The 26493-nt window shown below is 45.3% G+C and overlaps 1 protein-coding gene across 1 annotated transcript in view; it reads right to left on the bottom strand.

Annotated features, from left to right (window-relative positions):
- GAS7 (growth arrest specific 7) overlaps positions 1–26493 on the bottom strand; it is a 78542-nt gene that overhangs the window by 38533 nt on the left and 13516 nt on the right. Inside the window, exons 2-5 of the mRNA XM_030206325.1 lie at positions 16884–16973; positions 12953–13068; positions 7655–7729; positions 224–302 (exon numbers count right to left, since the gene is read on the bottom strand). Coding sequence (XP_030062185.1) covers positions 224–302; positions 7655–7729; positions 12953–13068; positions 16884–16973 — 360 coding nt within the window. The remainder of the gene's footprint in view (positions 1–223; positions 303–7654; positions 7730–12952; positions 13069–16883; positions 16974–26493) is intronic.

Here is a 26493-nt window from a genome sequence, read left to right as displayed (position 1 = left end):
TAAAATAAAGTATAATGATCTGACCTTGCGGATTGCCGTGTGCTCTTTAGCAGTGGATTACAGCACACAGCTCAGCTAAAGGGCCGAAGGACTCGAGTCTCCCGGTGCAGGAGACTTTTCCAAGAGTCTCCCAGTGGTGAAGACCTTACAATATACATGGAGTTGATTTGCATATGCTGGCACTTCATCTGCATGATGCTCTAACATTAAAGATGTAAATTACCTTGGATGAGAATTTTAGATGGACTTCTGCCTCATCAGATAGACTTTTCTTAAGCTGTGCCCACGCCTCTCCCAGTGTTCTGCAAAATATTAAATACAGATGAGGACTTTAGGATACTGCTGAGAACACTGGAAAAAAAACACCCTGTTATTTTAGTATCAATTTAAATTTGTATCAATATTTTAAACATAAGGCTACAATGCGATACATTTAGAAAACAAATCTAGCCAGCTAAGGATTTAGATGACTAGGTCAAAGTCTTTAGAACAAAACAGAAAAGTACCAGGAGCCTTCAAAAACAGGAGAAACAACTTTTAATCATGCGTTTAGAGGAACATATCTTTGAATGGACCCGACACGGTCTGTGTTTCGGCGCGTAGCGCCTGCGACAGGGGTCGCAAAATGTAGCAGAGTACGTATGGCTATGTTATAACAATCAGTACGTTTGATGGAAACAATATGCTGTGCCGCCGTGCTGTCCCGTTAAGAGATAATATCGTATAGATGCCAAGATCAAGCGGAGAGATGCTCTCATAAACAAACTTCTCTACTCACAAAGTCAGTAAAGCAAACAGGTCAAAGTCTTTGAAACATTTTCAGGTTGAATGGCTACATTTAGCAACCTGAGGTAGGGTTAGTTAGGGGGAAAAATTCAGAAGTCTTGCCAGTTCTCTCCTTCACCCAATACCACTCCTACTGTAGGGGGGTCATTCCATGTCAAGTGGTCTGGTGGTCCCTGCACGAAGGTTGCAGTATGGGGGTCAAACAGATTACTATATCTCAGCAAGTATTGCATCGGCGAACGTAAAACTTTACCAACGTTCATTGGGGACATGTATGAATGTTCACAGAAACTTTCATCAAAATCTGTGATGGTCGCTTAGGGACCACCAGACCACTTGACATGGAATGACCCAGGGGTGTTCCTGATGTATTGATTTTGTGCAACTGAGGCTTGAACCACTTTGACTAGGCCAAAAACCAAACTGTCATGGTTGCCTGAATGTTCCCTGCATTTCTACACTGATTGCCAGCCCAAGGCATGCTGCCATTCCAAAGAGCATCTGCACTTCATTTTTGGGTGTGTAGTTGGTAACAAGACAGATTTACACTGACACAAGTATGAAATAAGACTATGGGCCTCCTTGGTCAGTGCTGGTACTTGCATGGAGAGTGTCTGCAACAATTATGGACCTCACTGTTCTCCAGGTCTGTATTTCATCTGCTGGACAGAAGGAATATGTGATCTAATTGGGCCAAAACAGCCACCTGGACAAAAGTCTGGGACTGGACTTTGTGAAGAAAGGAGAAGAGTTTTGGCACCAGACCAGAACACACATACAGGTGATAGCTCTGGAAAGAGACTGTTTCTCTGTGCCTTCTAAGTACTAAGCCTCTCTGCACAACATTATTACAGAGAAGTGCAAGCTGATAATTATGGCTTCTAACCTTGAACAAGAGACCAGCTACTGGTGCCGGCTGGGTCTGTAACTGTTATCTCTACACTAACCAGATGCTTACTGGTCAGTTTGCTGTGGACACAGCTTGAGCCGAAGGGAAGAATCCTGTCTTTCCATTACGTTCATTCTCACTATTCCAGTACGAGTGGGTAGTTATGTCCATCGACCAGCAGGTGGAGATAGAAAATACAGAACTGAGCACCACTACATAGCTCCCTGCTAGCAGCTCAGCTCCTCAGTATCTTCTATTTCCAGCAGGTGGATGGACAGACTTCCTCTGTCTCTGGTTCTGAGGCCTTGCTCCTGGTCCAGTTGGTCAACTGGTTCCCAGTTGAGCAGAGTGAGCAGTTGAGCAGACATACCTGGTGGTGCTGGGTCCCTCTCGTGCCTTCCCCCTGGGGTGTTCTGCGCCTTTCCCCTGTTTTCCCTCTGAGTGAGAGCCTGCTCAGCAACTAGTCAGTTCAGAAGATGAGGAGTCACAGGCAACACAGTGAATCTGGCAGGCCGGTGCTGCTGCTGTGCCCTGCACTGAAAGGGGGGGTTGACTGTGTCCCCGGGTAGCGTGGACCCAGGGTGGTGGGTCCTTTCTGCTGTGCTTCAGGCCTTGGGACATTGATGGGAGCACTGTGTGGCGGTGCTATAAAAAAAAGTAAATAAATAAAACCATGGAGGAAGTGGAGGAGCAGTTTAATGATTAGATCAGTGGAGTGAGAACCAGGGGAGCCTGGTTGAAATCTCACAACTGCTCCTTGAAGTCTTTGGCAGATACAAACAGAATGATTCCTCCGAAGACAGAAAACTGCCTAATCTACATGAATGTAAAAAAAAAAAAAAAGGACATATTTTTGCTTGTTTGTGCTGTGCTCTGGTTTAAAAAAAAAGCAGGTGTGTAGCGTGGTGTGTCACATGTTTTCCCACGCAGCAGCAGTCTCTGGCCATGGCAACCTGCTGTCCATCTTGCAGTGAGCGGTGTTCCTCCTTGGGCCGCTGCATGGTGTGCAGTCCGGTTCCCAAGTGGAGGAGCTGATCGGGGCTCGCACATACAGGACGCACTCGGTCACAGCTGCGCGTTTCTTTTGGCTCTGGTCCCCAGTGCAGGGCCTTGGTGCTTCGCCTCAGAAGGAGGCGGGAATGGTGGCCATTTTGGTTTTTTCAGCAGAAGCGAAGCCCCTGCGCAGGCAGCTGTGTAGGTGGGGGTCCCTTTGGGTGGGGGGCCCTGGGTCAGGGCCAACCCTTCGTCTGCTCCACCGGGCAGACTGGTGCTAGGAGCCTTTTCTCCAGCAGGCCTGGCAGCTCCGGGGAGAGAGAGGAGATGGGGATCTCCCTGCCTGTTCCCAGGGGATCACGACTGCTGCCCCGTGGAGACTTAGTCTCAGATTTTGCTGCAGTTGGGCTGCTAGGAGGCGGCCCCCTGATTTCAGAGGCACTTGCAGTGCTCCCTTGAGGAGTTTCCGGAAGGTAGTCAGGCGGCTAAATAAATAAATGAAGAGCCTTATGGGACCATCCAGGGTATTTCTCCATTCACCTGGACATTCGGGTCCTGCTTGCCGCAAGGTGGCGTGCGTCTGACACAGGCCTACAGGTTGGGAGGACCGTGGCCTGTCCTTTCTCTGGTGCCAGAAGGAGGAGATGTTCCCTTACCTAAGTTGGACTCGGTGTCTGCAGTCACCCAGAGTACTACCCTCCCAGTGGTTGGCAGCCTTGCCTTGAGGGATCTGCTAGATAGGAAGCCGAAACGGGCTTTCCAGCACACCTTGAGGTGACTGCTTTGGAGCTGCAGGCTTCTATTTGTAGCCCCTTGGTGGCACAGGCCTGTTTGCAGTGACATCAGCAGTCCTTTTTCCCGGGGCTGTCCCGGGCTCCCTGAATGGAGGCGGGCTTAGCCTGTCTGATGGCCACTGTGTATGTCAGTTTTTCAGCCACAGGCACGTCTTTGACGCTCTCCGCGAGGTGTCAGTTCTGGCTGCGGACGTGGGTGGCCGTTGCCACTTCAAAGGCCTACGTGGTCAGGTTACCCTTTTGAGACACATTTCTTTTTGGGAATGACCTCAGCAATTTGGTTAAGCGGGCCCCAGCATCCTCCAAAAGACGTTCCTTGTTCCTCTGATTGCCTTGTGGGCTCAGCAAGTGCCCTGTTTCATGACAGCTCCTTGTGTAGGTCTGGTCGTCGGACCTTTGGTCAGAGGGCTCAGTTTCGGGCCCGACAATCTTCCTTCCGGGGGACAGAGAGCTGGTAGGGCACTCAGAGTGAGTGGCTGCTGTCTCCTGGCAATCCCAATATAGCCAGACCAGATGGTCCCTCTGGGCCTACAGGGGGCCACTTCAGGCCTTTTGGGACATGTGGTCTACTTTTTCCTCAGCTCTAGCCCTGGTTATTCTGGGTGATGGCTTCCAGTTGGAGTTCTCCCCTCCGGTAGCTCCTCTCTTCTTACAGTCTCCTTGTCGGGGGGCCTCTGCCAGCTCAGAGCAGAAGCTCAGTTGAGGTGCTGCTGGCCCTTCGGACCATTGTTCCCATACCTCCCATTGCTCCCAGATACATAGCTCCCTTCCCTTGGGTGCTGAGCCCCCCAAATCCCCCCCAAAGCCCACTACCCACAACTGTACACCACTACCATAGCCCTAATGGGTGAAGGGGGGCACCTAGATGTGGGTACAGTGGGTTTCGGGTCGGTTTTGGAGGGCTCCCATTTACCAGCACAAGTGTAACAGGTAGGGGGGGGAGGTGGGCCTGGATCCGCCTGCCTGAAGTGCATTGCACCCACTAAAACTGCTCCAGGGACCTGCATAGTGCTGTGATGGAGCTGGATATGACATTTGAGGCTGGCATAGAGGCTGGCAAAAAAATGTTTTAATTTTGTTTTGGGTGGGAGGGGGTTGGTGACCACTGGGGGAGTAAGGGGAGGTGATCCCCGATTCCCTCTGGTGGTCATCTGGTCAGTTCAGGCACCTTTTCAAGGCTTAGTCGTGAACAAAAAGGGACCAAGTAAAGTCGGCCAAATGCTCATCAGGACCGCCCTTCTTTTTTCCATTATTGGCCAAGGACAGCCATCTCTTAACCATGCCCCCGTCCCGCCTTCGGTACACTGCTGACACGTCCCCTTGAACTTTGGACGTCCCCGCGACGGAAAGCAGTTGAAACCGGCCAAAATCGGCTTTCGATTATACCGATTTGGCCGGCCTTGCGAGAAGGGCGCCCATCTCCCGATTTGTGTCGGAAGATGGCCGCCCTTCTCCTTCGAAAATAAGCTGGATAGTAACATAGTAAATGACAGCAGATAAAGACCTGTACGGTCCATCCAGTCTGCCCAACAAGATAAACTCATTTTACACGGTATGTGATACTTTATACATATACCCAAGTTTTCTTGCCTTTCTCAGGGCACAGACCATAGAAGTCTGCCCAGTACTATTCTTGTACTAAGTTCTGAAGCTAACATCAAAGCCCCTTAAAATTTACACTCCAGCCCATCCCTATATATTCAGTCATGATCAGGGCGTAGACCGTAGAAGTCTGCCTAGCTCCCGTTTTGTTTCCCAATTACCAGCGTCACCACCCAATCTCCGCTAAGATTCCACAGAACCATTCCTTCTAAATAGGATTCCTTTGTGTTTATCCCATGCATGTTTGAATTCCATTACCGTTTTCATCTCCACCACCTCCCACAGGAGGGCATTCCACATATCCACCACCCTCTCCATGAAAAAATACTTCCTGACATTAGTCCTGAGTCTGCCCCCCTTCAACCTCAATTCATGTCCTCTAGTTCTACCGCCTTCTCATCTCCAGAAAATGTTCATTTGCGGATTAATACCTTTCAAATATTTGAACATCTGTATCATATCTCCCCTGTTTCTCCTTTCTTCCAAGGTATACATGTTCAGATGAGCAAGTCTCTCGTTCGGTTTGCAACGAAAATCCCATACCATTTTTGTAGCTTTTCTTTGCACCGTTTCCAGTCTTTTTACATCTTTAGAAAGATACGGCCTCCAAAACTGAACACAATACTCCAAGTGGGGCTTCACCAATGACTTGTAGAGGGGCATCAACACCTCCTTTCTTCTGCTGGTTATGTCCCTCTCTACACCGCCTAGCATCCTTCTGGCCTCGGCCGTCGCCCAGTCGCATTGTTTCTTCACCTTCAGATCTTCCGACACCAACACCCCAAGGTCTCTCTCCTGAGTCGAGATTACTGATCTCTCCCCTCCTATCTGGTATCTCTCTTTTGGGTTTCCGCACCCCAAGTGCATCACTCTACACTTCTTGGCATTACATTTTAACTCCTATAACTCAGACCATACCCAACCACAAATGGACAACCACTCGTAGAAAAGGTCAAGAGTATCTCAGCATATGGTAAGGGATTCCTAACAGACTTAAAGAAAGAGCTTCAGGCTGCACTCATCAATATCTGATACAGCTGACTTTGAGCCTGAAATTGGATGAACTTGAGAACAGAGTTTCAGCATTAGAAAACTGGGAGATGGGGGTGGCAGAAAAAAACAGTAGAGGTGAGCACCAGCTTACTCTGCTGCAAGAAAAAGCCCCTGAATTACAGAACAGATCCCGGTAGTGCAATGTTCAAGTTCTGGGCTTACTGGAAAAGTCAGAGGGAATTCACGTGGTGGGCTTCATGCCAAAATTCCTAAAGGAAGTTCTGCAGCTGGGTGAGTCAGCTCTGGAACTTTTATTGGATCGTGATGATAGAACTTCAAGTGGTAATAGTGGGGATCTCCAGGCTCTCCTTTTGAAATTCCATTACTTTAGAGCAGCAGTTCTCAACCCAGTCCTTGGGACACATCCAACTAGTCAGGTTTTCAGGTTATTCACAATGAATATGCATGAGATAGATTTGATTACCCTCTGTGGGCTAGATTCAATAAATGTCATTCAAAGTTAGGCATGGGAATGATCCGTGCCAAGCTCGTATTCTGTAAAGGGTGCGCCGCATTAGCACGCATTTCGTACCTAACTTTGGGCGCAAGTGTTTATGCCTGGCAAAGGCCGGTGTATATGCTGGTGCCCAACTAAGATTTATCAACCCCTGAAGAAGGCATTTCTGCTGAAACACGGACCGTGTAGGGTCCTAATAAAGCTTTGTTTGGAGCTCTTACTCCTGTGTTTTGGCTGGTCGCTTGGACTTGGTTTTCTTCAACCTTTTGTTTGGTGTGCTTGCATTTTTTGTGGAAGGAGTGGACCCCCCTTTTTCCCTTTGGTGCCCAACTAATGGCAGTTAGGCGTGCAAATACCGGGATTCTATAACATCACGCCTAATTTCTGGGAACACATCTGACCCACCCATGCCCTCTCCTTTGGAGTTTGCGCTATGGAATTTAGGTGCACATGTAACAGAATAAGCCATAAGACAGATACATAGATAACTCCTAATTACTGCCAATTAAGTGCTTGTTAACACCAATTAATGTTTGTTAGAGCCTGACTAATTAGTATATGAGCGAATCTGGGATCCGCAACCTACACAGGATGTGTTTTAGGGCCCTGTTTACTAAGCTGTGCTAGAGATGCAATAGCGTTTTTAGCAAGCATTAAGCATTAGAATGCGCTAACTATGTAGATGCCCATAATATTCCTATGGGTGTCTACACGGTCAGAGTGTGCTAATTTTTAGCACGCGCTAAAAACACTAGTGTACCTTAGTAAACAAGGGCCCTTATTTTGTTATTTATATAATGTAATATATTTTTAAGTTGGTTGTTCAGTACTTTGAACAATTTTTTTTGATCTACAGCATATAAATGCCAATAAATAAATTAAATTCTAGGCTGGTTTCTGCATAGCACAAATATGATTACAATTTGGGCTGCTTTCTACATGGCAGTGATGTAACTGTATTCTCTCTATACTGCATCATTCTGATTCCTATGAAGCACGTCTCTTTCATTATGTATGTAATCTGGATCTTAAAACATTAGGAAAACCGGAAGTGCATTTTTAGCTTTGGCTGTCACTTACCCCTCTTCCTGAGCTGCTAAGGAAATTTGAGACAATTTTGCCAAGTTCTTTGCATATTCTTCTTCAATCTTTATCCTACAGGAAGGAAATATGTTAACAGGGTGTTCAGTTCATATGTCAGTTTAGGCATTTTATTTATTTATTGGGATTTATAAAACCGCCTTTATGAAGAGATTCACCCAATGCGGTATACAGTAGGCACAATTAAACATAAAACTTATAATTTTGTTAACAGCATAACAATAGTAAAATAACCAAGAATAAGCATAAATACAATAAATGAGGTAAACTTGAGAACAGTAAATTAAACACAAACAGTAAGTTAAAAACAAACAGAGGGATTAAACCACCCCAAAAATCCAGCCAATTATTCCATCTTTAGAAGTGCCATCCAACAGGATCTACACAATAAATCTTCCAGTGGCCTTCACAGGGCCCCCATGATAAGAGCTGCATCTGATCCACAGGATCTGCAGTGATAAAGCAGCCATGGTCTTCACGGGGCACGGTGACGGGAATTGCCCCAGACTATACTGGTTCAATAGCAGGACCTGCAACTGGCACAGGAGAGGAGCCGCCATCTGCTCATATGGAGCCATAGGGAAACAAGAAGCTATGACAGACTGACTGTGGAGGTGAATGCAGGAGAGGAAGGCAAGAAAGAGAGCAGCATAACAGGAGTGAAGTAAAGGGTAATGAAAGGAGGAGAAGAGTTAGACTGGAATCTGAAAAAGTGGTAAAATGGGCTGGACTGAGGCATGAGAAAGATGAGATTCAAACAAGCAGTTGAGAATTAACAGAGAAAAGGAGGAGAGACAGACTGTACATGGAAGAAGGGAAGACAGATGGAGAAAGGTAAGGGGCAGATGGGACAGAAATGAAGACTGAGAAATATTTGAAAGAAAATAACCAAAAGCAGCAGAGAAGGACCAAATCCTCACCGAGAAGATCAGAAATAGCAAATACAGTGAAGACATAGAGAGGGGCATTTTTGAAAGGGACATCCAAGTTTCGATTTGGACGTCCTTGCAAAATGTCCCAATCCAGGGATGGGGAAACCCATATTTTCGAAACAAGATGGACGTCCATGTTTCGTTTCAAAAACACCGTCAGGGACGTCCAAATCCTTAAATTTTGCCGTCCCTAGATTTGGACATCCCTATACATGGATGTTTCTGTTTTTCAGCAATTTTCGAAACCAAGGATGTCCATCTCAGAAATGACCAAATGCAAGCTATTTGGTCATGGGAGGAGCCAGCATTTGTAGTGCACTGGTCCCCCTGACATGCAAGGACACCAACTGGACACCCTAGGGGGCACTGCAGTGGACGTCATGAAATGCTCCCAGGAACATAGCTCCCTTACCTTGTGTGCTGAGCCCCCCAAAACCCACTACCCTCAACTATATACCACTACCATAGCCCTTATGGGTGAAGGGGGGCACCTAGATGTGGATTCAGTGGGTTTGTGGTGGGTTTTGGAGGGCTCGCTGTTTCCTCCACAAACGTAACAGTTAGGGGGGGAGTGCTGGGTCCGCCTGTCTGAAGTGCACTCACCCACTAAAACTGCTCCAGGGACCTGCATACTGCTGTCATGGACCTGAGTATGACATCTGAGGCTGGCACGACATATTTTTACAGATGTTTTTTGAGGGTAGGAGGGGGTTAGTGACCACTCGGGGAGTAACGGGAGGTCATCCCCAATTCTCTCCGGTGGTCATGTGGTCATTTCGGGCACCTTTTTGTGCCTTAGTCGTAAGAAAAACAGGTCCTGGTGAAAACGTCCAAGTACTCGTCAGGGACGTCCTTCTTTTTTTCGATTATGGGTTAAGGACGTCCAAGTGTTAGGCATGCCCAAGTCCCGCCTTCGCTACGCCTCCGACATGCCCCCTTGAACTTTGGCCGTCCCTGCGACGGAGTGCAGTTGGGGACGTCCAAAATCAGCTTTCGATTATACCGATTTGGACGTTTCTGTGAGAAGGACGTCCATCTTCCAATTTATGTCGAAAGATGGGCATCCTTCTCTTTCGAAAATGAGCCCGAGTCACCTTGTATAATGAAACAGTCTTTATTCCAACCAGCACGATAACAAAAAATTGATGACCCAACATGGCTGTGTTTTGGCAGAAAGATTGCCTGCATCAGGGGTCTTATCACATAGACAGCTGGTATAGAAAGGGCAGCAAACGCACTTGAACAGCGTTCCAATAGCTACCTTTTAAACAAAAATGGTAATGAATGCTTCAAGGATGTTGCGTTCTCGAGGGCCTTGGCATTCTGTCAGGTCCTCGAGATAGGACTGGAGTTCGTGAGCCCTTGGGCCACTGCTGAGGAGCGGCAGCGGCAGGCAAGACCACCTCGGGACTGGAAACACAGAAGAGCAGTACTGGAACTCTGGACTGGAGTAGTACAAGGCAGGCAACTAGAACAGATGAGACAGGAACAGCTTCACCTGCACCTAGCCACCGTTCCTCCGGAGTTGAGCTCCGAAGTGCAGGCGGCCGGCAGGACTTGCAGGATAAGGCAGGAACTGAAGATCCAGAGGACCCACCCTGGGTCTGGGATACACGAGGGCGACAGGGCACGGAACTAAACTCAGACAGTGTGCTGCTGCACAGCCACTAGCAAGACCCAGAAGACAGACCAAGGAACACAAGGCGTACAGAAGCTAGCAGGAGCAAGGACTAGGGCAGCAACACACTAGGTTAAACGGGGATCCGGGAATACCCACAGGGTAAACCCTCTAGCTAGGTGGAGACAGGATACAGGAATAATCACCCAGGAAAACACACTAGCCAGACAGATACAGGATTCAGGATATACCCTCAGGATATACAAGCAGGGTAGGCACACAGGCTAGGCAAGGCAGGGTTCAGGGTAAAGAGAGCAAACCAGGAATAACAGGCCAAGGGTCTTGGGCAGGCAGCACAGCAAACAGAGTAACCAGGAAGAACAGGCCAAGGGTCTGAAGCCACAGCCGTTCCACACACTGACTGGGGAACCCACAAAGGCTGAGGCTTCGCATACAGACAGAGAACAAACCCGGACAAAGGCTTCACCCCAACCCAGGGTAAGCCAGGAACAGAGGCTTCACCCCAACACAGGGTAAGCCTGGAGCAGAGGCTTCACCCCAAACACAGGGTAAGCCAGGAACAGAGGCTTCACCCCAAACACAGGGTAAGCCAGGAAGGACCTGCAGTCCACAGACAGACAGTGGCAGGGAAGACCCCCCACGGAAGGACAACAGAGACACAGAAAGAAACTGGGCTGGAACCCAGAGAGAGGCTAAGCAGTAGTGCAGCAGACACTTACTAACCTGACCTGGCCTAAGAGCATAACACTTATGCAAAGGCCCTGACTGCAAGCCCAGCACTTCCTTATGAAGGCTCTCACTGATGAGTCACCAGCAGTAGGACAGAAGCAGGAAGTACACTGACCCCCAAAGAGAGGCTTGACACACATAGGAAGTGAGCCCACAGGAAAGACAAGCAGGAGCCATCTTGGAAGCTGGCACAGAGCCGGTGGCAGCCATCTTAGATGCTGGCTCCCTAGAGAGGCATAGCCCACACAGGTGAGGTCTAGTGAAGCAATCAGCACAGAGACTAGAGACAAGACAAACACAAACACAGACAGAAGCCAGCAGAGCTGCTGACCCCCAGAAAGAAGGTAAGGCTGAGGGTGGTCACGGCCATAGATGTGACAAAGGAAAACTATGAGTTGCACAGCATTGCAGCAGGTAGCTACTGGAATGCTGTTCAAGTGGGTTTGCTGCCCTTTCTATACCAGCTATGTGATAACATCCCTGACAGGCATTTTTTTCTGCCAAAACACAGCCGTTTCGGGTCTTCAGTTTTTTGCTATTTTGCTGGTTGGAATAAAGACTGTTTGATCCTGCTAAGTGACTCCATCTCCTCATTGTGTTTGCTGTCTGAAAAGAAAATGAGAAGTAAAGATAGAAACAGAGAAGACTATGAAACAAAATGTATTCAGATATAGAAGTTAAAATATCCCAGAGACATAAAAAGTTTCCCCACTTTTGATTAGGACATACTGCTCTATTTTCTTTTTTTTTTTTTTAGTTGCAATTTATTTATTGAACTTTCTTAATACAGAACAAGCATTGTTTTAACAATAAAACAAAATATATAAAAAGACTAGATTTGATTAAACAAGGGTATCATGGTAAAACGTTTAGGATGTACTTCCATAATTGCACCTATATATAGGCGCTCAGAGGGTGCCTGATTGGGGTATATTCTGTATTCTGTAAAGGAATGGAAGCACCTACTTTCCAGAAGAGTAGCCTGACAGCAAAAATGTACGCCTACAATTTAAGTATGAGCACTAGTTACGCATGTGTGAGTCCCATCCACACTCTCACTATGCGCTTAGCATATATGTGCATACAGTAACCCCAGATTCTAGATATGGTGCCAAGATTTGGCAATTATCCCACGATGCACATGCAACTTAAATGGCCAACGAACAACAACTGGACGCTAACAATCAACTATTGACGTTAATTGACAGCAATTGAGAGCTGCATGCGCCTCTGGCTGTGCACTATTCTATAATGCTTGATGTCCAAATCCCATACCACACAACTTAAGGGGGTGTGGCTATGGGAGGGGCATGGGCGTGTCAGGGATGTTCCGAAAAGTTGTGTGCATTATTACAGAATAATGGGTCAGCGCGCCCAACTTGGGTGCTAGCATTTACACCTGGTTTCAGCAGGAGTAAGTCTGGTGCCCAAAACTGAAGTGCAAAAATCAGCGCTAAGCGAAATTCTATAAACAGCGTGCACCCTTTATAGAATTGCGCTTATTGCTGATCCTTTCTAGCACCCATTTTTGAGTGCCATTGTGTACACATACAAGAAGAGATGCCATTATTCTATTGACATATGTGCATAATGGATATGTAACTGTCGGCACATTCTTTACAGAATTGCCCTCATAGATCTCATTATTATATTGGAGGTTCACAAACTTTCTTAGTAAGACTTCGAATATGTGATTAAATGTAAGACACATACAGGTAAGTTTTCTAATTATATTTTACCAAGTCTGCTGCAGCTCAATAGTGACCTCTATGTTGTAAAATTATCCAACCATTGCTGCAGAATCTACCCCTGAGCTGCCACAGGAGACCTGAATGTCCAAGGAACAAAGCTCTTTCAATTATCATTGTACCAAAGCCTATGCTGGTGATACCAAGAGGAAAGCCAAAAGTAACACTTATCGCTGCATATTCTTAAATTTGAACATGAACAAACAGCACCCAGCAAGTCCCATATTACCTTTCATGGATAAATTCTGCCATTTCTTTTTGCATCTGTTTCCCTTTCAGTTGTTTCTGAAGAAGATCTTCAAATCCAGAGACTGAACTGTTACCCTGTGGATCTTTTTTATCAGCCTAAAAAAGAAAAGATACAACCATTTGAGAACACAGAACTGGACTAGAAACCACAGAAATGACGTAACATAGTTGTTCACCTGTAATAAGGGCTCTCCACAGACAACAGGATACATTAGACATACAAGTGGGTGATGTCATCCACTGGCACCAGCACAGGCCTTTTGCACAGCCACTGCCCTTCAATCTACCACAGACTTAGGTTTCAACATCCCAGGACAGAGAGATGGTTTATGCAGCTGATTATCCTGCTGTTTACAACAGGCCCTGTTACAAGTAAGCAATTATGCTTTCTCTGTCATCAGTGAGGATAAAATCAGGTGCATAGTTGGTGAAACAAAACACGGCAATCAAAGAGTGGAAAGATGTTCCAAGAAAACATCTCTTTGATTTTATTTAGGTTTTTTTCACAATTGATGAGGTTTATCTTCATATTGTTATGTACACACAAAATGAGGTATCTTTTGGTCATTTATTATCCTATTATTCAATCCTATTTTCATTGCCCCTTTTATTTTTATTATATATTTTTATAATTTATTATATATTTTGTGTGCATTTCTTATTCACATTTGCACTTTTTTCTCCATCTAGTTACTCATACATGTGAACAAGGATTTCATTGATAAACAGGCCCAGATGGTGTATGTGACTTTTAGTGGAGAATAAACTTTATTGAAGATACTGGACTTCTGGCGTTTTCTTGGAATATCTTTCCACTCTTTGGTTGCACAGTTGGGGAAACCCATAACTGAAGTTCACCTATTTACTCCCAGTTACAGCTTCTTGGAACAACTCAGATAGGAGCATGGGGGAGTTGACTGCTATTTGAAACGTCCTTGCAGACATGTTTGCCAAAACTCACGCTCTCTTCAGAAGATATTGTCCGGACAATGTCGTAATGTAAATGTGTGAATGGATGAACATGTTGCTGCTCTACATCTCTTCAACGGAAAGTGAACAAAGACAGTCAAGTGATAAGCTTTTTCCAAATCTGCTCACTGTAATCCTGCTGAAGTGTGATATGCAATCAGTCACCAGTTTGATGAAGTTCTTTAACAATAGCTGTTTCTAATTTGCTAGGATAGATGCACAAGAAAAACTGAATGAACTGCCGATGTAGAAAGCCACTGCTCTTTTACAGTCTATTGTGTGCAAGGTTTCCTCAGTTTTGTGAGCATGAGGCTTCAGGTAAAAAACAGAATATGAAATGCAGACATCTTTAGTAAGAAGTCAGAACTACTCTCTTGGGAAACAATAGCAAATAAAGGGGCCTCAACGGTCCTGAAGTACCCTCTTGCCACAATGAATATGCATGAAAGAGATTTGCATACAATGGAGACAGTGTACGCAATTCAATTTCATGCACAATCATTGTGGATATCCTGAAAACCTGACTGGCAAGGGGGTACTCCAGGACCGACTTCGGAATCACTGAACTAAGCCCTAACATGGGTTTAGAGCACTAAGGGGCCCTGTTACCAAACTGCAGGAAAAAGAGGAGAGAGAAGGCAGGTGCTAGATGGGAGAGAATAGAGGGCTCAGGCTGGATGGAAGTGGGAGAGTGAGGGAAAAAATGACAAGCTGTAGGTAGATATAGTAAAAAAAAAAACATGGGAAATTGACGACTGTATACCAGGAAAGAATTAAATCTGGACAGAGGCAGAAAATTAAATTGAAGAAAGCTGAAAGGAAAAGGAGAAGAAAGGAGAGGAAATGACAAATGGACAGGAAATCTTGGCAAGAGAGTTAAGAAGACAATGAGGAAAGCAGAATTAGGAGACTGAGACCAACACAATTAGAAAAAGTAAATGGCCAGACAACAAAGGTAGAAAAAATTAATTTTATTTTTAGTTGTCACATCCCTCGCTCCCTCGGGCAGCTCCTCTGCGGGAAGCAAGGGCCGGGAAGAAGGACCCGCAGCCATGGAGGGCTTACCTGATGGTTTCCCGGATGGGTGCCGGTTCCGGGTGCAGTCGGGGCCGAGCAGATGCCCATTGCGGCGATGGCCGCCCTTCTTGAGGCCGCGGCCGAGAGCCGTGGGCTCGTCACGGCAATGGCTGCCCTGTCCGGGGCCGAGCCCGTAGGCCGGCGATCGCGGCTTCCGGGCTCTCGGTCGCCGGCTATGGGGTCTGTACTTGCGCCAGCGGGGAGGATGGCGCTGAGACGCGATTCTCTACATTCGGGCGCGGGAACCTGAAGCCCCGCCTGAGAGGCCGAACGGAACCAACCAGAGGGATTTCTTCAGTAGCCGGGTTCCGATTGGCCGGCCATGTCGGCTGGGGCTGGGCGGTTGAATGCTGACAGTATTTAAGGAGCGGGGCTGAAACAGGACGTTGCTTCAGGTTCTGTTTCCCAAGGCCAGTCTTTGTGTGTTCTGTTTCAGTGCGTTCCCTTGCTCCCTGGTTTGACCTCTGGACTGTTTCTGGACAACTCTGTTAGCCGCCTGCCCTGACCTGTTGCCGGTTTCCTGGACTACTCTGTTAGCCGCCTGCCCTGACCTGTTGCCGGTTTTCTGGACGACTCTGTTAGCCGCCTGTCCTGACCTGTGGCCCATTGTTGGACTTCTCTGATTTCTTCCTGTCCTGCCCGCTCCCGGGTCCGGTTCTGGGTCAGTTCGTCAACCCCGCGGTTCCGGAAGTCCCGTTGGCCGCCTGCAGCTGGGGGCTCAACCCCCGGTGAACGGCGGTCGCCGCGGGTGAAGACTTGGGGTTGCACAGCTGTCCTCTGAGGTCCTTCGGGGCCTTGCGGGACCTAAGGGCTCACCTTCTTTTCAGACAAGACATTAGTTCAAAATAAAGTAGTGTGGTAGCTGTGTTAATAAATGTAGAAAATGGAAATAAGGTACTATCTCTATTGGACTAACCATTAAGCCACTCCTCCTCTATTTTGGATGTCTTGCATTTGGACGTCTTTTGTTCGAAAATGGGCCACAAAAAGGATGTCCAAATCACAAGACATCCATAGCATTTTTGAACACAAAAGATAGACGCCTATCTTTTCGAAAATAACCTTCTTACCTGTTCAGAATTTGGACGTTTTTGTAAAACGTCCAAATTCTGATTTAGACGTTCTATCGAAAATGCCCCTCTATGGATTTTTCCTCCAGGAACTTGTCCAAACATTTTTTTAAACCCAGATACCCTAACTACTGTTACTACATCCTCCAGCAAAGAGTTCCTGAGCTTAACTATTCATTGAGTGAAAAAATATTAGCTCCTATTTGTTTTAAAAGTATTTCCATGTAACTTCATTGAGTTCCTTTTGGAACAAGTAAAAAATTGATTCATTTCTACTGATTCTACACCACTCGGGATTTAGTAGACCTCAATCATAACTCCCCTCATCCGTCTCTTTTCCAAGCTGAAGAGCCCTATCCTCTTTAGCCTAGAACCTCTCTCAGCTACTTTAGAAGCCTGGGCCCTGCGGCTATGTCCATTTTCACTTTTCTATAAATGATTGAAACTGAATTAAAAAAATGCTACAGGCTGACATACTCATGAGTGACTTTTTTGGCCGCCCTTATCTCCCAGCAACTTCTTGTTCTGAACTCTCTGAAACACTGAGGAACACTGTGTCTTTCCAAAATTAAATTATTTATGACTGATTTTATTTTCCAATAAAACTTGATCTATAATATCAATAAGATTCTTTATGATGGAACGGTATTAGTCCAACAGGAACCCAGCCTTCCATATGACTAATAGAAGATAATGCTGTGATGGTTCAACTTCACACAATATAACCTACCATGAACCAAATATACTAACTTGACAGAAACAAATCACACAAACCCCACCTGCTATATAACTTACCCAGAAGTAATCACAGTAACTCCACTCATTGGGCTTCAGAAGCTGTTGTTCTGGCATTGTGTCTGGATGTGGGAATGTCACACAGTTTATCTGGAAAAGAATGAAAAGCAATGTCACTTCCTAATGCGTGAATGAAGTGGTTGGGCTGAAGAGAGCAGAAAAAGAAGGACAGGTAGAGACTGCAGGGAGGGGAGAATTAAAGTGAAGAGGAAAAGAGGGGTAAGTGACATAGGAAACATTTTAGTGAGGGGAAAAAGTTAGAGAGGAGGGAATGTGTCAGTACAAGAAAAAAGAGTATAGGAATGAAAGGAAGGAATGAGGAACTGAAAGAGAAGGAAGATAGCAGAGTGAACTGCTACAAAACTTTGGATTCTCAGTGCCAGTATCTTTCTGTCTAATATTAGCACCCATATCTCTACCTCAGGCACCATCTTAAAAATGGATTTGGAATATTACTACCCCCCTATATCCTACATTACTACAGAAGAAGTTTTAATTACTGCTTGCAATTCATTAACTTGCATGTTTGTAAACCTCCTTTGGACAATATTTCATTGGCGTAGCCACGGGTGGGCCAGGGCCCACCCACTTAGGGCTCAGTAGCACACATTCAGCGGTAGCTGCTAGGGATCCCAAACTCCGCCAACTGAAGTCTTCCCCCTGATGGTAACGAAAACAACACTCTCCACTATACCGGCACCTGCACATGCTTGGTTTTTTACAGCATGCCTGCTGCAGCCTGCCAAGGTGGAAAGAAGTGTTTTCCCACCATCTGAGATATTTTTTGGTGGGGGGGGGGGGGGGGGGACAACACTTGGTGCCCACTGACTTCTTTCCCTTGCCCACCCAAAATCTGTTGTCTGGCTACACCCCTGCAGTATTTATGTCATGTGTTTCCAGGGCTTAACTTATGGGGGGGCTGAGGAAGAAGGGTTACCTTCGAAAGCTCATCAAAAAAAATGTATTAAGCTAGTCCAATACAAAAGGAATCATCTTATTTTCTTTTCTTTGTTTTGTTTTATTTCTATTTATTACTACTTCTTTCAAAACCCCAAAGCAGAGGTGTTCTACTCCTGCCCCTCCCTAAAGGTCGCGACAACCATTTCAGGGAGGCAGTCGCAGTGGGCAGGAGTGAGTCAGCATTGCTCCTGCGCATTTCCTCACTGGACCACAAGGGAAGAGGAGCAGGTAAGTCTGCAACCATGGGGAGAATGGGGGGGGCTTGCTGTCTGGGGGTGGGGATGGAGGGGGATACAGCAGGGGGGTCCTGCTTTACTTTGGAGAGGGTGAGAGAGGGACTGGGCATCAGAGGGGGCAAATCATCTTATGCGAGTCACAGCCAATATTCAGCCAGGACCCACATAAGCTTCAGCATCTAGCATCTGAGGAATTAGCCTCGGACAATCAATGTAAGTGGCTGGGCATGGCCCAGCACTGAATATCTGGGGTTAATTCTGCCAATGGTGGGCAGCGTTTAAAAAAGAATGTTGACCATCATGGGCTGGATAATGACCCATATGTACAACTAGGTGGAAACAAATGAAAGCTTGGCTTTTAACATTAGTTTTTGTAGGGAAACTGTAACTAGATGGAGTGCTATAATACATCTCTTGTTATAGCTAATCTGAGTGGTTCAAGAAGATAAGTACCGTATGGCCTATCTAGTCTGCCCATCCATGCCATCTACTTTCCCTATCACACCCTTAGAGATCCTATGTTACTTGTCCCAAGCTCTCTTGAATTCAGATACCACTTTTGTCTCGACCACTTCCACCGGGAAGCCCTTCCACAAATTCACCAAGAGGGGCATAATCGAACTGCGCTGGCCAAATTGATGGGCGACCATCTTCGGGGCCGGCTCCACGAAGGGGCGGAGCCAAGCGTATTTTTGGCGAAATGCAAGGCATTTGGTTGTGGGAGAAGCCAGCATTTGTAGTGCACTGGCCCCCCTGACGTGCCATGACACCAACCGGGCACCCTAAGGGGCACTTGTAAAAAGTTTTAAAAAGAAAACAATTAGCTTCCAGGTGCATAGCACCCTTCCCTTGTGTGCTGAGCCCCCCAAATCCCACCCAAAACCCACTGGCCACAACTCTACAGCATTATTATAGCCCTAAGGGCTGAAGGGGGGCATCTACACGTGGGTACAGTGGGTTTTGGTGGGCTCACATTTACTACCACGTGTAACAGGTGGGGGGGATGGGCCTGGGTCCACCTGCCTGAAGTGCACTGCACCCACTACAAACTGCTCCAGGGACCTGCATACTGCTGTCAGGGAGCTGGGTATGACATTTGAGGCTGGCATACAGGCTGGCAAAAAATGTTTAAATTTTTGTGTGTGTGTGTGTGTGGGAGGGGGTTAGTGACCACTGGGGGAGTCAGGGGAGGTGATCCCTTATTCCCTCCGGTGATCATCTGGTCAGTTCAGGCAGTTTTTTGGGACTTGGACCTGAAAAAAAGGGTCCAAATAAAGCGGACTAAATTCTCGTGAAGGCCGGCTTTCTTTTTTCCATTATCGGGTGAGGACGCCCATCTCTTAACCACGCCCCCGTCCCGCCTTCACTACCATGCCGACACGCCCCCTTGAACTTTTGCCAGCCCCACAACGGAACGCAGTTGAAGCCACCCAAAATCGGCTTTTGATTATGCTGATTTGGCCGGATTCAGGAGATCGCCGCCCATCTACCGATTTGTGTCGGAAGATGGGCGGCGATCTCTTTCGAAAATCAGCTGGCAAGTATTTCTTCAGGTTACTTCTGAGTCTGTCCCCTTTCACCTTCAACCTATGCCCCCTCATTCCAGAGCTTCCTTTCAACTGAAAGAGACTCGCCTCCTGTGCATGCCACATAAGTATTTAAATGTCTCTATTATATCTCCCTTCTCCCACTTTTCTTCCCAAGTATACATATTGAGATCTTTAAGTCTGTCCCCACACGCTTTATGACAAAGACCACTACGGCCCTCTGGACAGACTCCATCCTGTTTATATCTTTTTGAATAGTAACCTGAAAAATATTTCTGTTTTTAACAGACTTTCCGTTCCACTGTTCCTAGTGTGGTCATTGCAACAATTGTGCAGCCAGGAGTCATGTTTATATCTTTTTGAAGGTGCGTTCTCCAGAATTGTACACAGTAATTCTAAATAAGGTCTCAGAGTGTTCTACAGGGGCATCATCACCTCCTTTTTCTTACTGGCCATTCCTCTCCCAATGACCCAAGCATACTTCTAGCGTTCGCCATCAACTTTTCTATCTGATTGGGCATCCTAAAATCATCACATAGGATCACACCCAGGTCCTGCTCCTCTTTCACGCACAAAAGTTCTTCACCCCTTAAACTGTACTGTTCCTTCGGGTTTTTGCACCCCAAAATTTATAACCCTGCATTTTTTAGCATTAAATTTTAGCTGCAAATTCCAGACCATTCCTCTAGCTTCCCTAAGTCCTTCTTCATGTTATCCACACCATCAGGAGTGTCTACCCTATTACAGATTTGGTATCATCTGCAAAGAGGCAAATCTTACCAGACAGCCCTTTAGCAATATTGCTTACAAAAATGTTAAAAAGAACTGGTCCATGACCCGAACCTTGTGGCATATCACTGGTAACATCCTTTTCCTCAGAATGAGCTCCATTTACCACTACACTCATCGCCTTCCACTCAACCAGTTCCTAAACCAGTCACTTTAGGGCCCATTTTCATTCTGCTGAGATTTATCATATTTGTTATTTTAATGCTATATAGTGCTTTCTGATGCTATATCAAGTCATTGCATTAAATTTACTTGTTTTCAAGTTTACTTCATTGATTGCATTTTATGCTTACATTTGGTCATTTTACTATTGTTATGTTGTTAACATAATATTACATTGTGTATATCAAGCTAGGAGCATAGCAAGCCTGGAACTCACCTTATGCTACATGCCCCCAAAAACTACCAGCATACCCCCACTCTGCCCACTTTTGACATGTTGGCAAGGGAAGCCAATGGAAGGACACAATTTTCACACCCAATTTCCCTTGCACCCTGTGTGGCCACACTGGTACACACAGCTAGCAGCAATCAAACACAGTGAAGATGACAACGAATCCACTCAGTAAATGGTGCTATAATCAAAACAAGGCACAATTCGACATGGAACTGTGTTTCGGCCACCTGACCTGCATCAGGAGTCAATAAAAAGCTCTGTATTAACAAACACAAACTTTCATATGTACAGAAAGTATACAGCAAAAGGTAAAATATACATACATATATATATATATATATATATAGAGAGAGAGAGAGAGAGAGAGAGAGAGAGAGAGAGAGAGAGAGAAATACACATATAAATATGTGTGTGTCCCAGATAATGGAGTATACTATCTGGGACACACACATATTTAAATGTGGTGAAGGAAGCTATTAGAGTTAAAAGAAAATCCTTCAGAAAACAGAAGAAGGATCCGACTGAAAATAATAAGAAACAGCATAAGGAATGGCAAGTCAAATGCAAAGCACTGATAAGGCAAAGAGGGACTTTGAAAAATGAGATTGCATTTGAGGCAAAAACACATGGAGGGGCATTTTCGAAAGAAACGTCTAAGTCAGAATCTGGACGTTTTACAAAGACGTTCAAATTCCGAAGTGGGGAGAAGGTCATTTTTAAAAAAGATGGACGTCCATCTTTTGTGTTCGAAAATACCATGGATGTCCTATGATTTGGATGTTTTGCGATTTGGATGGCTTTGATTTTCTGCCATTTTCGAAAAAAAAACGTTCAAGTCTAAATGTCCAAAGTCCAGCCATTGGGACGTAGGAGGAGCCAGCATTTTTAGTAGACTGGTCCCCCTGACTTGCCAGGACAGCAATCAGGCACCCTAGGGGGCACTGCAGTGGACTTCATGAAATGCTCCCAGGTACACAGCTCCCTTACCTTGTGTGCTGAGCCTCCCAAATCCCCCCCAAAACCCACTACCCTCAACTGTACACCACTACCATAGCCCTTATGGGTGAAGGGGGCAGCTATATGTGGGTACATTGGGTTTCTGGTGGGTTTTGGAGGGCTCACAGTTTCCTGTACAAGTGTAATAGGTAGTGGGGGTATGGGCCTGGGTCCACCTGTCTGAAGTCCACTAAACTACTCCAGGGACCTGCACGCTGCTGTCATGGACCTGAGTATGACATCTGAGGCTGGCATAGAGGCTGGCAAGTAATGTTCTTCAACACACTTTTTGGGGGTGGGAGGGGGTTAGTGACCACTGGGGAGGTCATCCCTGATTCCCTCCAGTGGTCATCTGGGGCACCTTTTTGTGCCTTATTTGTAATAAAAACAGGTCTAGCTCAAAATGTCTAAGTTTTAGTGCTAGACGTTTTTGCTTTGTTCCATTATGGCTCAAAGACGTCCAAGTCTTAGGAACGCCCAATCCTCGCCTTGAACACACCCCTGATACTCCCCCTTGAGATTTGGACATCCTTCTGACGGACTTTGGCGAAAGACGTCCAAAATGAGGTTTTGATTATACCAATTTGGACGTTTCTGTGAAATGGATGTCCAAATGCCGATTTATGTCACTTTTTGGACGTCCATCAAAAATGAGCCTGATAGTAAAATCTTTTTTAGGTATATTAGAAGCAAGAAGCCGGCAAAAGAATCAATTGGACTGATAAATGACCGAGGGGTAAAGGGGGCACTCACGGATGACAAGGCCATAACGGAGAGATTAAATTAATTCTTTGCTTCGGTCTTCACCAACCAATGCTGTTTTAGCAATGATGCTGGAGGATTCACCGATCCATTGTGTGGATTCCCTCGTCATATGATTGCAGTCATATGAATTACAGCAAATATGTGAAGAGGTATCCAGTTCTCAACATAATTTGCCCCTGAGGCAGCACATGTATGGGCGAAACACGGCCTGTGTCGGGCATTGTTGGTTGAATAAATTCATCTTCATATAGATTTCTTCATCTGTTCTGCTTTTTGTGTCTCCATCTTGGATCTTGCAGATAGACTGCCCTGTTGTCTTTCACCATTCTACTACATTTCTTTGAAGGGGTGAATAAACATGTGGTTAAAGGTGAGCCGGTTAATATTGTGTATCTTGATTTTCAAAAGGCATTTGACAAAGTACCTTCTGAAAGATTCCAGAGGAAACTGGAGAGTCATGGGATAGGAGGTAGTGTTCTATTGTAGATGGAAAACTGGTTAAAAGACAGAAAATAGAGAGTAGGGTTAAATGGTCAGTATTCTCAATGGAGAAGGGTAGATAGTGGGGTTCCCAGGAGTCTGTGCTGGGACCACTGCTTTTTAACATATTTATAAATGATCTAGAGATTGGAGTAACTAGTGAGGTATTTAAATTTGCTGACAACACAAAGTTATTCAAAGTTGTCAAATCACAAGAGGATTGTGAAAAATTACATCAGGATCTTACAAGACTGGGCATGCAAATGGAAGATGATGTTTAATGTGAGCAAGTGCAAAGTGATGCATGTGGGAAAAAGGAACCTGAACAATAGTTACATGATGCAAGGTTCCACATTAGGAGTCACCAACCAGGAAAGGGATCTAGATGTCATCGATGATGATACATTGAAACCCTCTGCTGAGTGTGCGGCGGCGGCTAAGAAAGCAAATAGAATGTTAGGTATTATTAGGAAAGGAATGGAAAACAAAGATGAGGACATTATAATGCCTTTGTAGCGCTCCATGGTACGACCACACTTCGAATACTGTGTGCAATTCTGGTCACCGCATCTCAAAAAAGATACAGTGGAATTAGAAGAGGTACAAAGAAGGGCAACAAAAATGATCAAGGGGATGGGACGACTTCCCTATGATTAAACTCTGGAATTCTTTGCCAGAGAATGTTGTAAAAGCAGTTAGCTTAGCGGGATTTAAAAAAAGGTTTGGATAGCTTCCTAAAAGAAAGTCCATAAGCCATTATTAAGATGGACTTGGGGAAAATCCACTGCTTATTTCTAGGATAAGCAGCATAAAATATATTGTACTGTTTTGAGAACTTGCCAGGTACTTGTAACCTAGATTGGCCACCATTGGAAACAGGATGCTGGGCTTGATGGACCTTCGGTCTGTCCCAGTATGGCAACACTTATGTTCTTATAGCCATTTTACAAATTGAAATGTCCAAATTTTGAACTGGTGGAGGGGGAAGGGAAAGAAAGGACATGGATGTCTGTATAGCAGCATTCTTAGAAAATGGCCACACAGACATCTGTGTAGAACAGAGGGGAAGCCTAGTGGTTAATGCAGTAGACTTTATTATAAACCAAGGGACCCAGGTTAAAATCCCACTTGAACTCTTTTTTTTTTTTGTAATTGTGAGCCTTCCAGGGAACAGAAAAATAGCTACTGTACCTGGGTTCCTTGATCTGCAGTCCATCTAACCACTAGGCTACTCCTCAAATCTGCTTCCTGCTCTGTTCAGAATGCCAATAATACCTGAAGCTGTCATACAGCCTGGTATCCCCTTCTGGTTTCACTTTCAGGAGACAGGGAGGGGGACAGTAACCACTGGGGGATTAAGGAGGTGTCATGCCTTAATTCCTCCAGTGGACAACTGCTCATTTAGAGCACCTTTCTGTAACCTGGATATCCCTGACACAGGTCTACATAAAAACATCCTTCTTTTAAACATGGACGTTTCTTCCTCGTTGGTAATCGCTGTTGGATGTCCACATTTCAAGCCCTCCCTAGTTCCAACCGAAAAGTATGTCCAGATCACGCCCTCTTGCTGTTTGAACACACTGCAGTGTTGGATGTCCCTCTTCTGCCTTTGCAAATTGGGATTTGGACGTCCATTCTGGCCTTTTCCTCTGATAAAAGATAAAAAAAATCAAACAGCCCAATTTGTGTTACAAGCAGACAGCGAAACTGCTCTCAATATGGTCTATCATGTCCACATAAGGAACATACAGATATAAACTGAGCTTTCACAATTTGTATAATCTAAAGAGCCCTCAAGATTTTTAGGTAGACCCAGGAACAGAATGTTACTATAATTGAAGAATTTCAAGACAAGACTGCAGCACCAATCGAAAGTTCTGGGGATCCAAAACCCCTCTCAGTTTGCACAGTTGCCTACATTTACAGAAAGAGATACTGAGAACCAACTATTTGTTCTTTGCATTACATCTAATTATTAATTTTTACTTCCAAACTGTGAACCACTGATAGAACAGGAATCTGTAACCACAGTATTACTATTGAATTTGTTGGGGGTTGATGACCTCCCAAATTCAACCAGAGGACTTCTGTTTTCTTTAGATTCAGTACTAAATGAACAGCTGAATCCAGTTGGTTACTATTTGAAAACAAGAAATCCGGAGAGCTTTAGGGCTGAGGGTTTGTTTGAGAGAGAAATAATAATTTGTATACCATCTGTGAAAAAAAACATTTGTATCTATGCATTGTTAATGAGTTAGCTATTGGCTGCATATAAACATGGAAAACTACAGCTGTCAATGAAGATCCCTGCGGCACACATGACTTCACCTACTTTCATGTAGAGTCGACTTTCTGCCATACCACTTTTGTTGGCAATCCTTCCCAAGATTTGGAAACTATTTAAAGACATCTCCCACAGATTTGTGATGTTGGGTTCTGTTTGTTTGGTAGTTGTCCTCATATAGGACCCAATACTCGGCCAGCAGCGCTCGGTGTTTCGCTGACTGCAGTTACCATTATGTCCAGAAATTCTATGTTGGACCATGTCCAGGCTTCAGCATTGAATTTCTGGGTTTGCAGAACTGACTAAAGCATAGGCAGTTAAGCGTAATATTCTGCACTTAACCAGTTATGTGGCACTACATAAAGATAGACAGACAAAAAAAGCAATACTGGGCCTTCATCCCTTTCTGTCTTTCCTTGCAACGAAGAGACTGACGCACCACGGGCTGTGTTCTGCCGGCAGACGAACTACGGGTCCCAGAATGCTCCAAGCGCCAAGTGTGTGGCTTTGCCCTTGAACGAGCCCCACCAGCCAGGGGTACATGCTGAAGTCAGAGTTAAAGTGGGCAGCACAACCTCTCTGTGATAAATCCTTCTTTCTGCCTGATGTCAGCAGCAGGTACACAGCCTGGTCTTCTGTGAGTATCTTGATCCAGAAAGACCTCGTTGTCAAAACCCACAATCCCGCCAGACCCCTGAGGCAGGCATTGTTTTACGCCGAAACACAGCCCGTGTCAGGTCATTAATAAAGAATTTCAATTGTCCCAGTCTTGAAGGCCCAGAATTGCTTTTTTTGTCTGTATACTTTCTGTGTATGCTGTATTACTCTCTCTATTTGTGTACTACATAAAGATAGGACTGACTTTTATACGGTCCTATTTATGCAGTTACCTTAACTGGCCAAGTGCTGGCTCTACCCCAAATGCCCCAAAATAGCTGGTTTTCAGTTAGCATTAACTGGACATTTTCAGTGGCATTAACCGGTTAGGTACTGCTGAAAATGAGCAATTAGCACTGAACAAGTGATTTAACCAGTCAGGAGCCATTTCTGGTCAGTTAAATCACTTTGAATATTGACCCGATATGTTTTACTAAATATACATATTGGGGATCATTTTCAAAATAAAAAAAATGTAAAAAAAAAAAAAAACATCATA

Source organism: Microcaecilia unicolor, chromosome 6 (assembly GCF_901765095.1).
Source record: "Microcaecilia unicolor chromosome 6, aMicUni1.1, whole genome shotgun sequence".
NCBI classification, from domain to species: Eukaryota; Metazoa; Chordata; class Amphibia; order Gymnophiona; family Siphonopidae; genus Microcaecilia; species Microcaecilia unicolor.
Note: the sequence above shows the minus strand (reverse complement) of the source record. Positions and strands in the feature narration are given on the sequence as shown.